Genomic DNA, 14,796 nt, shown 5'->3' with positions numbered 1-14,796 from the left:
ATATCCAGAAACATCTCAAAAAGCTTCATATGGACTACTTGTCTAAAGCCAAAGCTCTGGGAATTCTGCAAGACGGCAATAAAGAAGAAACACAAGGACTCTTAAAGTTGACAAGTTTTCAAATTAATGTTTTTATCATGATGTGAAAATGTTCTTGATGAACACTAAAACTTCAGAAGACACAAAAGAGAACACAAGACAAGATCAAATTATGAAATTGTGCAGAAAAGGCTAAATTTGGTGCATCAAAAATGTTCAGAACTCAGCAAAATAATTATTTTGTTCTTAAAATGTTGCCTGCTTGTCAGAAAGGTCTTAAAAACCACATAAAAAAGAAGTGTGATGAAATCTAGACCATGATCCTGCCATAGGAATATAATGTGACAATATTTTTCCCACATTGCCCGACCCTAATGAAAAACATTTTCCTCCAGAAGAAGATAACGTTTGCTCATGTGTACATGGCTTGTGGAGAACTGACGACTTCCTAGTTACTGTTTTATTGAGACAAAATTTTAAATGATTGTTATTAAATAAATATTTCATATATAACTTTTGGAATTCCTAAGTCTCAGTAGGAGCCACTGGTCCTGAGGTATTCTGACAACATCATATGTGGCCCTCTTTGAAAAAAGTTTGGACACCCCTGACATATAGTAAAAAAATAAAATAAAAAAAAATCTCTCAAATTTTAAGGGTGCTGGGATTCAATTTAGAGATGCTTCAGCACCCCCCAAAAATGGGCAAGAAACGCCTATGTTCAGAACTACAAAACAGAGAACACAAGACAAGACTAAGAAACACCAGAAAGTACAAAAAGAGACATGGATCACAAAATACACAAGGGACACAAAAGATTAACTGACAGAATAAACACAGGAGAAACTAAGGCATGAAACACATGGAAAAACTGAACCACACATCAACTCATGACATTTAATAGTTGAACATGTTTGAAATCAGTGCCTAGAATATTAAAACACTCTTCCCTTGGTCAACGCTAGGTAGTGACAGCTTTGTCAGTTGATTATGATGTAGAAAATACAAATAAATTAAAAATAAAGAGAAAGAAAGAACACTAATGTGAATGTAAATAAAGTAACTTAGCAAAAGACAAAATGTAGACAAGGCAAATCTTGTGCAATACAATTATCCCATGGCTGGTTCCAAATATAAATGTTTTAATCTGAAGAAAATAATAAGGTACTCTCAGTTTCTACTTCATGGCTATTGCCAAAGACGGGATAGAGTCATCAATCCTGCACGTTACCTCATAGGTCCCATATTCTCTCCAGCTAATCAGACACCATCACTTTATGATTACATTGCAATTAAAACAATTCTTGCTTGCAATTATTGCCGTATCATGGACAATGTGTCATGAGTTCTCTTGCAAGTTCCCACCCAGACCTCTTAATTTGTCTGTCATGATGAAGAGCTAAGCCACCTAAAATAGCTCCCTCGGCTAAATTGCTAAGAGGCTACCTCAAAGTCGTCCCTTTAAGTACAATAAATGAGATCATGATAGCTACTTTGAAACACTAGACGCTAATAAGCTCTGCGGGGAGCCAGATGATAATTTTCTGTGGGTTTATCACGATGAGCAACCAAAATAGATCATCACATTAGTCATTTGATCTGAAAACAATTACTACTGTTGCTTTGAGTTTCTGCTTTATTGATTTAAAGCTTAGTCTGGGTGAGTCATGATCGGTGGAGAGCAAAAAAAGCGGAAACTCTTCATCTGTGAATATATCAGGTTAATATGGGTAAAGTGCAGACCTGGGCTTTGAATAGATGTATATAAAATGACTAACACTCAGGTAATGACCCAGAAAGTGCTTGATCTCTCAGTTTGTCATGAATTCTCCAAATGAATCATGAGAACATAAATACTGAGGTCACATCGATTACCTGAATAAATAAATTCACCTATGACAGTCCATGACAAACTGCCTCTCCTGGGAATTCTGTGATGTCGTGATCATAGCTGACACTGATGCACTTAACACCCACAAGTTCATCCTCAGTGGCTGCTGCTCATACTTCCATTGAGGAGGTTGCCTCAGTGGGAGGGAGGAAGCCACGATGTTGATTCTCTTTTTAAAATAAGAAAAGCAAAAAACAGATCAACATCTTCCTCTCTGAAAAACAACCCGTGTGCATCAGGGGAACGCAGAGTTTCCTGTGGTAACTGAGGCATCGGCAGTGAGATAACTTTAGCTGTCTTCTGTTTACTCTGACATCTTTGGAATTCAGTGGGTGATTTTCTTTTCAGTTTACACAGTGATGGAAATGGTGGAGTAAACACACCAAATATGTTTTGATATTGCATTAATTCATCTGACTGCTCTGTATGTTTTTGCCTGTAAGCTTGTAGAAGATTGGATGGCTTCACTGCCCTTTTAAAGCTGTGATGCTTGTGGTGCTTTTACAGACAGTTCACTGTGTCCATAAAGTTAAAGAGTTCAAAGAAACCAGGACTTTTTGACTAACAATGATGACCTTTATTAAAATATAATTCCTAAGGGGAAGGGGAAGGGGAAGGTGGCGGTGGCCTAGCAGTCTAAGCGCCCCATATACAGAGGCTATAGTCCTCGTCACAGAGGTTGCCTGTTCAACTCCTGGCCACGAACATTTGTTGCATGTCTTCCCCCTCTCTCTATTCCCCACATTTCCTGTCTCTCTTCAGCTGTCCTATCAATAAAGGCAAAAAGCCCCAAAAATAAAAAAATTAAAATCTGATTCATAACCAAGCCAGGTGTTATTAAACTCTAAGAGAGGAGTACATCTATGTTACGTGAGGGTTTGATGTGTGCTGGTTGGGTCCCCCCATTAATGAGGAACATTAGGATGGAGACAGATAACTTTCTCGAGCACTTTACTGTAGCCACACTTGACATGGCGTAACATCAACACTTCCTTGTCACTCAATCACGTCACACAACCAACAAATCAGAGGCTAGGATGACTAAGCTCCAGGTAAATGTAATGAGAACCACAGAAGTACATTCAACATGTTTTTGTCCCAACTACAAGATGCTGTAGAAATTATTCTAACATCATAAATACACACAAAAAAACTTAAGTCTACTTGTTTGTAAAGGCTCAAGGAGAAAGGGTAACGCAAAAATATAAATTTTTGTTTTTCATCTTTTCAATACAGTCACAAATCACACAGCTGTGGCAACAAATCTCTTTCAAATGTACTTTAACTGAGAGAAAAGAAAAGGAGACCCACCAGCCATCCCACCCCGAACCCACAGACTTGATTGTGTTCATTTTTAAAGAGTGTATTCTGCGATTACAATGGATTTCTGACTAAACAAAAGCTGCACTTCAAAATCTTGGATATCAAGACTATCAAAAAAGGCACAAACAGACAGGTCACACAGTGTATAAAGATTAAACACATATTATTTAACCTCAAGTACATGAATTAACTCAAATTCTGAACTGACTTTCCTGTTAAAGCTTAGATCTATATATATTGTAATTTCAGGGGAACACTGTTGTAAAGGTGCTTCATAAACCTGCACAATAGTGACTTCTTGTTCTTGGATTTTGGCACAGTTGTGCATAATTATGAACCTCACAGCAGTAGTAGATTCAGCAGTGCATCCAGACCTATGATCTAGACACACTTCAGGGATAGTGGGATCCAAGTTTGCAATAAACACACAGTTTACATTAAACACACTTTCATTAATGAATGAATTTTAAGATAAGTTCCACATTTGAATAATCAGTTTGGCCCATTTACCTCTGACTGTGCTAATCAGCTGTTGCATTGCAAATAAGCAGAAATCTGTTGAGAAAGGACTTTTTTTTCTGTACCTGCACAGCAACATCTTAGCCCGCTGTGATGCTGTTTGCAAGTCTGAGGTGACACTACAGTTTTCCCTTCACACTGGGATATTATTGCAATGACTGTGTTGTACAAGTAAACACCATATGCTAGTACTCTAATATGCAAGCAGGAGTGCTCTGACAGAAAATAGAATTCCACACCATGTTCACACTTTCTTCTGTTGTCTGGTCATTTTGTGTTTGGACAGAGGGGGAAGAGTTGAGACTAGAAATCAAGATGATTGTAGTTGATCACAAACCCTAAAAATATTGAGTGTGGTGCATGCAGGACTATGGAAAAGCCGGTTTCATGTAAGCATACCAGGAGATAAAACACCATTGTGCATAAACATACTTACTGTTTGGGTGTTTCATTGGTTTGTAATGGATAAGGTGATTGTTTCACCACTGACATGTGGAATAAGAGTATCAAATGTTCAGAAAAGTGCAGTTTAGGACTAGAGCAGGTACCTGAGTTGAAAACCATCTAGTGTCATTGAGGTTGAAACTGTTTTGTTCATTTATTTTAAGCTCACACTTGTGCAGAGAGAGCAGTTGAAGCAGTGGTAGGAGGTGATCCGGTACTTTGCCTGGGGATGATGATTTCAGCTGGTATTCTGGGTTACCTGAGGTGAAAAAGTCACACAAGAGCCCCTTATGCGCCCACACAGTGAGCGTGAAGAGTTGGCATGGAGATGGAGCTGCTGCCGAAGAGACAAGGATGCAGCAATTAACATTTGGAATGTTAATAAGTAGGCAGTCAGATGTTAATGTAGCGTTAATTTTGAAGTGTCCTCAGGAATAAGCCCTCACCAAAGTACTCTAGGTTGTTGTGTTTCCTGCAAAGCATCAACTTGAAGGCTACAAAATATATTTCGATGATTTATTGATTTGTACTCAAATGTTTTTTGTTTTTTTTCCATTTTTACCTCACAGTTGCTGCATATTGAGAATTTGTTTTTACACTTGTGATTAATACTTTTACAATATCACGTACTACTTTCACAACTATAGGCCAACTTTAGCAGTGTTTATTAGAGTGCTGTGGTATTTTAGGTAAAATGTTTTAGATAGTGACTCAAATTCAAACACTGAATAAAGCCTTTTCTTGTATATGTGAGTGTGGGTTTAAAGGGTCACGACTACAATTTACACAAAACAAAAATATATATCAGATGAAAAACAGCCAGATGACAAACCTAAAGCAAATGTGGCATCACATGACATACACAACAAATTTTTTTTTTTCTCTGTCTTCCAAGAATTTAGAACTCTTAGAATTGAAAGAATAGCACAAATACTTTACTGGGCAACTGATTAAAGAAAGTAAACACACAAATTATAATATTATAATATGACAGAGGTATAATTTATTCAGTTTTTTTAAAATAACTAATTGCATAAATGCATTTTAATTGCCTCTTTTTATTTTAATCCTCTTACTGAGCCTTATTTGAACCCTTTTTTTGTTGTGATATTATAAAGTAGGCTGAATTAAACATTTCAGAGCCCCACGACAAGAATTATACAGAAAATATGTCAAAGTAATCCGTTTGTTTACTATATTGAAATATAACAATAATAATAATAACAACATTAATATTAATAATAATAATAATAATAATAATAATAATAATAATATTAATAATGGTAATAATAATGATGATAATAATAATAATAATAATAATAATAATAATAATAATAATAATAATAATAATAATCTTTATTTATATGGCACTTTTCAAAACAGGATTACAAAGTGCTTATCAAATAAGAAAGAAACATGAGTTAATAAAAGAGAAATGTGAGAAAGCCCAATTAAAGGAAACACAACAATGTTGGAAGAATAAAAAACAAAAGATTAAAGATTAAAATAATTCAAAATTTAGAAATATGAAATATTGAAATAAATACATACAGAAATTAAGAATAAAATACATGTATAAATAAATACACACACACACATATGTATATATATGAGTCATTAATTAAGTATTTAAAGAAAATCAAATTAAATAGATAATCCTCAATAAAACCCCTTAATACTCGTTTTATTAGCACTACGTATACCAGCGACCTGTCTTGTTTCTCACTGCCCTCTTGTGGTAGAACCATAGTAGAACTGTAGAATGCATCCGCGTGTTAACTTACCCATAATGCACCAGTGAAACTCCGGGCAATACCATTATCTCTTAAGGGGAGTTATACGGTGAACACTTTAACCAAAATTCCATATTTCCTGAAACTTGGTCAGCTAATGTATTTCAGTAAACTTTTACTTTGTTTATATAAAGTGTTTGAGCTGAGTATAATATCCGTTGAGACCTGAGATAACATATATCTGTGTCGGACTCAGAGATGGACTCTCCCCTAAAATGGTAGCTTCCGGCTCGGCTCTGAAACCTTCCTTTTCCAGTTGAAGTAGCAGCCATGAGGTACGATCACAATCGATGGCACAACCAAACACATTATTTTAATGTTAAAATGCACATTAGTTCATAACAAATCACTGAACTACGACGATAACTTGTTGACGTTAACGATATTTAAAAGTTGAACCTCTTTTTAAAGCGTAAAGTCCTTTTTTTAACGTGGTAATGTGGAACACGATGTAGCAGACGGAGAGGCCATATTGTCACCCCGGCTGCTAGCTTAATGCTAACAGTAACTTAGCTGCTGACACATTGAGACTTTTTGTTCCATTTAGTTCAGAATGTCACTTTAGTAATAGTTACACTGACATACATATAATCCTTGTCTGTGTTAGCATGCTCAGGCTCCAGAAGAGGCTGGCCTCAAGCGTCCTGCGCTGCGGGAAGAAGAAGGTCTGGCTGGATCCTAATGAGACCAATGAGATCGCCAACGCCAACTCTCGTGAGTAGAGCCACATGTGATCCTCCAGGCTGCTTCATTGTAGTCTGATTTAATGTGTTGATGTTGTTTTACAGCTCCTTTATGAACTGACAGTGTGATAAGCGTGTCACCTACAATGATGCTGGGACTTATTGGTTGCAGAGTAGAGATGGGGTTATGGCTCTTTTGAAGGGAACCGGATCTTGAGCCAGAGTCAGTTGTTACAGCAACCCAGACATAAGTACAATCAAGAAGAAGTTTCAATAAGTCAAATAAAATAAGTAAAAATAAAAATAGTTAAATAAAGCTAGAATACAATTTAGATATATACAATGGAATTTAAATTCAATAGAAGTAATTACAGGCAGTATTAAAAATGTTCCAGTAGTGACAGGTTAACATGGTGTGGTTATAGTTGGTAATGACATATTAAGCAATAAATAAAACTAAATATGGATATGTAATATGAGCATGAGTTGTAGTTACAATAATAATGTAATATAACATTATATAATATGGCAAGATAATTATAATACCGTATATTATATTATATGCATTATAATGCCAGCAGCAGTCCAGATACATATACTCTATTGGTGGGAATTATCCTGAAATATTGATTATAATTTCATTTGGCATTGTAAACAATCCATAAGATGGCTCCATATCCCCATGCTTCCACAGTGAGATCACTATTTTGAGTTTTCCCTCACCTAATAAACTTTGTGGCACTATAAAATCTGACTTCCATGCAAAACAACTTTACTGTCAAATTATCCACACAAGAACATTTTAACAATATAGAAACAAATATAAAAATAATAAATATACATGTATATAAAAAATACATATAACTAGAATAAAAATTCTGACATTATAAAAATGTGAATGCAAAATTGTACTACGCCACCTGGTGTTTCTACACCTGAACTACTTTACAAACAGCTCGGCTTGACCCAAATCCACATCGAAACAATGTAAACAATAACAAAGTGTAGACAGAAAGTCTGAACAAAAGACTCATACAGGTGACACGTGAAGGCAGCGTGGGCAATCTGCATATAAAAACGGCTCCCAAAATGAACAGCTCGCAACTGCGAATCGGTTCTCATCGTTCACTTAAAAGAGTCGTTCAAAAGACCGACTTCTTCACAAACGTCACATCTCTATTGCAGAGTTTTGGTGTAACCACCCATTTAATGAAAGCATGGTCAGTTCTGGGTTTACATCTGTGCTGATCAAGATAAAAAATACAATTATAAGTTACCTCTAAGTTACGAGATTTTATGACAAGTGTTAAATAACAGGGCTGACTCAAAGCAACACAAAGCAAGATGGCTTTGAATACACAAAACAAAAAAAGATCCCTGCCTTTTTAAATTCCCATCTTAAGCTTGAGCTGAAGTTTCTTCCATTTGAAGCTTTAAGTCGTTGATATGACACCAGGTGATCGATCATAACTTCAATCCTTTCAGTGCAATATTCCTAGATGGTGTCAAAGCTCTCTTTCCCTGTCTAAAAAACTGTTCTAGAATATGAAATGTTCCATCTGTGGTATTTAAAAAATCATGTTCACAGTTCTTGTGATGCTTTCTCAAGGTTTTGTTTGTTGGTAATTAACTGGTGAATCATTGCGTCCATGCAGCTTACCCGTTTCCTTCTGTTTTCAGGCCAGCAGATCCGTAAACTGGTGAAGGATGGTCTTATCATCCGCAAGCCCGTTACGGTCCATTCCCGGGCCCGCTGCCGCAAGAACACACTGGCACGTCGCAAGGGAAGACACATGGGTGTCGGTAAGTTGTGACATTCATTTAATCCTATTTTAAGACTCAATATGTGAAGATCCCTTTGGCGGTTAATCTGTTTATCAAAGCTGACATGTTTGGTTGATCTTGTTGTTTCACAGGTAAGAGAAAGGGTACAGCTAACGCCCGTATGCCCGAGAAGCTGACCTGGATGCGCCGCATGAGAATTCTGCGTCGTCTTCTGCGTCGCTACAGGGAGTCCAAGAAGATCGACAGGCACATGTAGGTTCAGGATGTCTATATGTTCACATTTGATTCTCTGTTAATCACAATATACCACAAAAATCTAAATTCACGAGGATACAGGTTCTGATAATCTTGTTGTTGCCCTGGCTTTATGCGACATTAGATCTTTGAAGGAGTTGTTCATGCTAATGTCAGCCCAGTAAAGCATGACTTCAACCATGCCCATATTACACATCAGCACACTTTAAAGATCTGTCACCTGTGAGTCTCCTGCAGTTTGTGTTTTGTTGAATGTGTTTTAACATCCCCCCCCCCCCTCTGTCTCACAGGTACCACAGCCTCTACCTGAGGGCCAAGGGTAACGTGTTCAAGAATAAGCGTATCCTCATGGAGCACATCCACAAGCTGAAGGCAGACAAGGCTCGCAGGAAGCTTCTCTCGTAAGTCTGAAACCAAAGTTTAGTTTACTGAACTCTGGAGAAAGTGTTTGATTTAATGTCTATGTTGGGCTTATTATCCACATTAACATTTAGTAGTAAATGTTAGTTTATTTATGATCAATCTTAAGTCCACTACATTTTGATAGTTAACTGAAGGATTTTGGACTTTTATGATCAGGGTCTTTGTACTTAAGTTTAAAGCAGATATCAAGCTGCAATCATAACTGCACATAAATTAAAAAGCACTTCTAGATCTCTCATGGGTTGGATTCAAACTCATTTTTATTTGTTGTTTTAAATGTGTATATGAAGCTGAGGATGATTACACACTGTATGAACACACCTTTGTCTCCACTTGTTCCACAGCGACCAGGCCGAGGCTCGTCGTTCCAAGACAAAGGAGGCCCGCAAGCGCAGAGAAGAGCGTCTCGCAGCCAAGAAGGAGGAGATCATCAAGAACTTGTCCAAGGAGGAGGAGACCAAGAAGTAATCTGGCTCTGTCCATCCTGCCTGACTGCCAACCGTCAAGTGCTGACAATAAAAGTGTACATAAAGACAATCAGGGTCTCCTGTTCGTTCTTTACTCACAAAAACATCCTGATTACCCGAGTGGGAACAGCATTTTGTAAAAGTAGGAAGGCTGGTACATGTAGTCATCTGAAGAAAACTTATCTTGGAATAGTTAAGCATTTTAGACACCTTTCTTTATGAACCTTTGATTCTCTGGATATAAGGATGGGTCTAATTGTTATTTTGGGAATACATTCTCTACAGCTTGTACTAAAGCCAAAGAGATGTAGATCTGAGAGTAGAATAACTCGAGTAGACTGGAGGATCAAAACTCCAGTTATTTAAAATATTTATTGCTAAGAAAAGAAAAAAATCTGCATTTTTCTCCAGTAATTCCTCAGTATATTTCTGTTTTGGTGGCTTAATAACTTCTGCAAAAAAATATGCAACAATGTGAAGAAATTGGGAGCTCTTTACAATCGTTCACATTGACTTTGAGCTCTTAGTGTTTTTATAAATTAAAGTTCTGGTAGATAAAGAATAAACTTTCTTAAAGCCAAAATTGAGAGGCGCTGGTGGCTTAGTGGTCCAAACGCCCCACATACAGAGGCTATAGTCCTTGTTGCAGAGGTCAACGGTTTGATTCCCTGCTGTGACCATGTACTCATTGTACTGCATGTCTTCCTCCACTCTCTACTCCCCATGTCCTGTCTCTCTTCACCTGTCCTGTCACAAAGGCAAACATGTCCAAAAAAACCAAAACATTTAAAAAGCCAAAACTAATCAATTTGAGCATCTGTAGTGTGAGTTCAAATAAATGACTTCCTCTAAGTACAATTTATATCTAAGCCACTCTAAAACTAGCATTTTATGTAGCAATACTTAATAAAAAAAGAGCTCTGAAAGTTAAACGGCGTCTAAATGATGTTGGTTAAAAGATAAAGTTAAGATACTTCCACTGTAACCAAACAAACTCCAGCTGAATTTGTCCATATTTCACTACAGGTCCCATGTCAGGTTTGTTATGCTTATACTAAAATCGTAGCCAGAAAATCAGCATTGTATTTTATATTCAAATGCAAACATATCTCCCAGTGTAACCATATGAATATATATACACTTAGAAGGTTATTCTATCTAGGGCTGATACCTCGTTCTTGAGGTAATAATGACTCCTTTCACTGCACGGTTTTCCCACACCAATAAGACCTCCAACATTTGGCAGAAACAGACAGAAGTTTGTTGGTTTTATGCAACGTTTCCTGCGTTTTGTGTAATCTGTGTTGTTTAATTCAGTCTAAATGCTGGCTGTGTACCTCAGAGTCTCATACACAGTTATCTGCTGCTCTATCATTTCAGGCCAGTTTCTCATTACTTTTATTTCCTGCTCTCTAAAGAAATTAAATCCTTCTATTAGCTCTCTATCAGAACGCTGTGATGACCTCATGTGACTCATGTCCAGAGCCCAGTTTCAACTGATGGAACAGATAAGGCCTCTATTTAGTTGGCTTAATATAAATATTAAATCTGTGAAATATTTGGAGATAAACAGACATACTGTGACAGTGAGGTCTGCTGCCATCTAGTGGTTGTAGGTGGTATGAGAAATCAAAAAGGCCAAAGGTTGAGCAGCAGTCAGGGATAAACAGAAAAGGTCTTTGAGTAAATAGGCATCATATATTTCACAGTCATGGTGCCGTTCATACCAACCAATGTGTCCTTCTTATCATGCTCAAGTAAGTTTAAAGAGTATCATCTATTTAGGCCTGCGTATATATTTTTGCCTTTGCAGCTAGTTTATGCATGCATCCTTGCAGATAAAAACCCACAGAAAAGCAATGGTAACAGCATCACTGACACATTCAATGCATTTGAGCTTTTGTTGCACTCTTGACCACAGTGTTTGACATTAAAAAGAAAACCGTGAGACAGAGTCACAGGTTGCTTTCCTGTAAATGACCACCTTTGTTTGAAGCATGGCTCCAGTTGTGATGAGAACAGTTATTTGAGAGCCTCTACTTTTTTTTCTTCTTCTTTAAACTTAATTTCCCTTCAGAGAAAAATGTTGTAGTTGTCTGACGACTTTGGTCACTTCAGATCTATGATAGTAGATAGAATAATCAGTGCATACATTTTCAAGTTTTCTTTAACTGAGATAGGCCATCTTGCATGACTGATATATCTGGTGCTGATTTTTTTGCTGTTAGTAATTTGTAGTAGTAACTTGTCCTTGTGTTTCACTGGAACATGGTTAAACTTTAACCCTGTCATGACTTTAACCCTGTCATGGATACTTTCCCACTGTCAGTAGATTTGCTTACTTTGGTCACCACAATATTTTTTTGCATTTAATATGCACGCATACACAGACGAACAACAGAAAAAGAGCCATTAAACTGTGTTTATTATTTCGGTATATTACACACACTCTAAAATGATCCCCCCTCCAGTCAGGCCATTACAGATCGATTGGTAATATGTTGAGTTTGGGGGTCTCTCATGTCCATTATAGACCCTGCAGGATCTATAATGGACATGTGTAAATTATGCATGTGCCCCTCTGGGTGAGTGTGTTAGTCCAATATATTCTGGTTTGGTCTGCAGGTATGATCACAGCTTGTGTGTGTGCTGACATGATTTGTGTTTTGATGTGTTTGTGCTTATAAGACCTGCAGGTGGTAATGAAGTTCACACAGGCTCAGGGGCAGCAGGCCTCATGATTAGCAGCTGTGGAATGCATCAGGATCAGCTGTTCTTACACCACCTGACTGCTTTACTGCCCCCATCTGGCCATCGAGCGCCCTCCATCACTCCTCCCTGTGGAGCCATTCTCCTGCCACAGATCTCCCTGTGTTGTAGAAGATGAAGATGACAATATCACGACCCACAGCTGGAGACAGGCAGACAAAACGACTCCATCAGGTGACTCAGAGGGCCCAGATCACATGCAAGATCTCATGGGACTGGCAGCTTTTAGGTCAAGCCTCATCAGATGGGCTAATGAGAGGGTAACAATGCACTAAAACCATCACATATAATGTCTTAATGTTAAAGGTTAAGCCTCAGCTGAGGTCATGGGTTGATGGCTGCATGTTCATGGATTTGAGGGAGCTGAAGGAGTGGTCTGAGATGGTAGTTGTTTTTATCTTTGAGGGTAAAGCCTAAAGTTACATTTTTAGCCATGCATTTCATTTTTAATTAAGCAAAGATAACTTGAGTACTTTGGTTTCAAACAAACACAAATTCCAGTAGAACCACAGGATGTTGGAATTATGCAAAATAGTTGATTATTAAAATTGAGCAGCTGGATTAATTGGCTAATCGTTTCAGCTCCAGGTGAATGTTTCTCTGTTTAGCTAACTTTAAGGCTTATATGAGCCTGAGGGGGCTCAGAAGTAAATAGTATTTTACAGGAATAAGAGAAAAGCAGAAAAAGCAATTACGATGATTCTTTTGGGAAAATAACAACAACAAAAACCTTCGAGGGTTCTCATCCCCTAAGTTTGTTAAACATAAAGACGTGAGAATTGCCCTCCAGTCACAGTTTTGTTATGGATCTTATTTTTAATTAATTAAAAAAGGAAATGATAAAATATTTAGCTGTTGTGTATGAGGAGGAATAAGGAAGAAGAATAAGTCTTGTGTTCTACTCAAATATGAAAAGATGAGTTTAATTTACACGTCAGTCATGAAAAAGCCCTAGAGTTTCTCAGGCCATGTTCTTTCTTTGCCTCCTCTTTTATCTGTTTTTTTTGTGGTGAGGAGGCAACAAGAGGACAGTTGCATATCTGGATTGTTTTCCATATGATCTGCATTTTTGATGCTGAGATTATTTTGGAACAGGCACGTCAGTCCGCTCAGAGCTGTTGATGCATCATAATCTATTTCCAGACCTTGAGTTATTTTTATTCCTCAGCCTCTGGTCTGCTCAAAAACATCCACATATAAACTTTGTATCAACTTACCTCATCTGTTTTGGCTCATCATTCACAGAAAGTCACTCCAATACTGACATCCATGATGCAATGATTCATAAAAGGACTTTCTCAATGAATCCAGTTTTATTCACATTGTGCCAGATCATAACAAGTTAACTCAGGACACTTAGAGGAAGTCTTCACTGTACTTTTTGTTACACCATTTAAAGAGACCAGAATAAAATCTGCCATGGGCAAACACTTGGCCACATTTGGCAACAGCGGCAAGGGAAAACTTCCTTGTAACGGCAGAAACCTCTCGTTTGTGAACAGACATCTGTCACCCACAAGCAGGCCCAGAAAGTGGGCATGCAAAAAGAGAGGGTCAGGACAAACAAACAGCATCAACACAGACAACAAATCACATTCACATCACATCACTCACACATATAGCCACAGTGCTGATACAGATGATAACATACGTGTTATATTCAAGCAGCAGCCTCCTTTGTCGATAAATGAAGCAGAAGTGAAACCTCTCAGTTTCTAGTCTGACTGAAAGTTGAAGTGACTGCTGCCATCAGTGGACTTCATAGCCACCTCAGAAACCATTGGATGATGTCACTGAGACTTTATCCATGTTTATTACACTCTGTGGTAATATTACAAGCAATTCTGACAATAATAACTTTAGCAGTAAGACTCAGGCAGGTCCACATCAACAATCCACCAATCCACCAAAACCTGGCAGACTAAAGAGCTCAAAAACCCTGGAAAGCTGTACAGTTAGCAATGTTAGTGTGACATGAGTGTATTTAGACAAAGAAGGACAGCTTGGAGTGTCAGATCCTCTTGCAGTCTAAGCCTATAGCAGCATGATTAAGAGCTGGTCTAAGCATGCGCCAGGGATATACGCTGTATCAAAAAAGAACGTTTTAAGCCTTCTCTTAAAAAAATAGAGAGGGTTTCTACATCCTGGACCCTCACTGGTAGATAATTTGAAAGGAGAGGGGCTTGATGGTTGAGCACGCAACCTCCCATACTACTTTTACAGACTTTAGGGACCACAACTCATTGGGCTGCCAGGTTTAAACTCATGATATCAGCCTTTTATCTGGCATCACTGAGATGGAACATCTGGAGACAAGTTAATTTTTGCCTCCAGAGGAACAATATAAAGTTGAAGATCACAGGAAGTGTCGGTTCAATTTTTGTCCTCTGTAGCTACTTGCCATT

At 37.7% G+C, this 14,796-nt stretch overlaps 1 protein-coding gene across 2 annotated transcripts; it reads left to right on the top strand.

Annotated features, from left to right (window-relative positions):
- Positions 1–6,190: 6,190 nt before the first annotated feature.
- rpl19 (ribosomal protein L19) lies at positions 6,191–9,692 on the top strand. 2 transcript variants are annotated; one of them, XM_034711713.1, is made up of 6 exons: positions 6,191–6,284; positions 6,617–6,723; positions 8,373–8,495; positions 8,609–8,729; positions 9,023–9,133; positions 9,500–9,692. In XM_034711713.1, exons 1-6 carry the CDS (start codon positions 6,280–6,282, stop codon positions 9,621–9,623), a joined length of 591 nt encoding a protein of 196 aa, XP_034567604.1. In that variant the 5' UTR covers positions 6,191–6,279; the 3' UTR covers positions 9,624–9,692. The 2 variants fall into 2 exon arrangements, with proteins under 2 accessions (XP_034567604.1, XP_034567605.1); XM_034711714.1 differs by having other exon boundaries at positions 6,249–6,284; positions 6,626–6,723.
- Positions 9,693–14,796: the final 5,104 nt, after the last annotated feature.

This window comes from Notolabrus celidotus, chromosome 20, assembly GCF_009762535.1.
Source record: "Notolabrus celidotus isolate fNotCel1 chromosome 20, fNotCel1.pri, whole genome shotgun sequence".
Taxonomy (NCBI): domain Eukaryota; kingdom Metazoa; phylum Chordata; class Actinopteri; order Labriformes; family Labridae; genus Notolabrus; species Notolabrus celidotus.
The sequence above is the reverse complement of the archived record's forward strand: the minus strand, read 5'-3'. Positions and strand labels throughout refer to the sequence as shown.

Coding starts and splice junctions, on each gene's coding strand:
- rpl19 (XM_034711713.1), top strand. Junction 6,724..8,372: donor GATCGCCAACGCCAACTCTC/GTGAGTAGAGCC, acceptor TTCTGTTTTCAG/GCCAGCAGATCCGTAAACTG. Junction 9,134..9,499: donor GCTCGCAGGAAGCTTCTCTC/GTAAGTCTGAAA, acceptor CTTGTTCCACAG/CGACCAGGCCGAGGCTCGTC.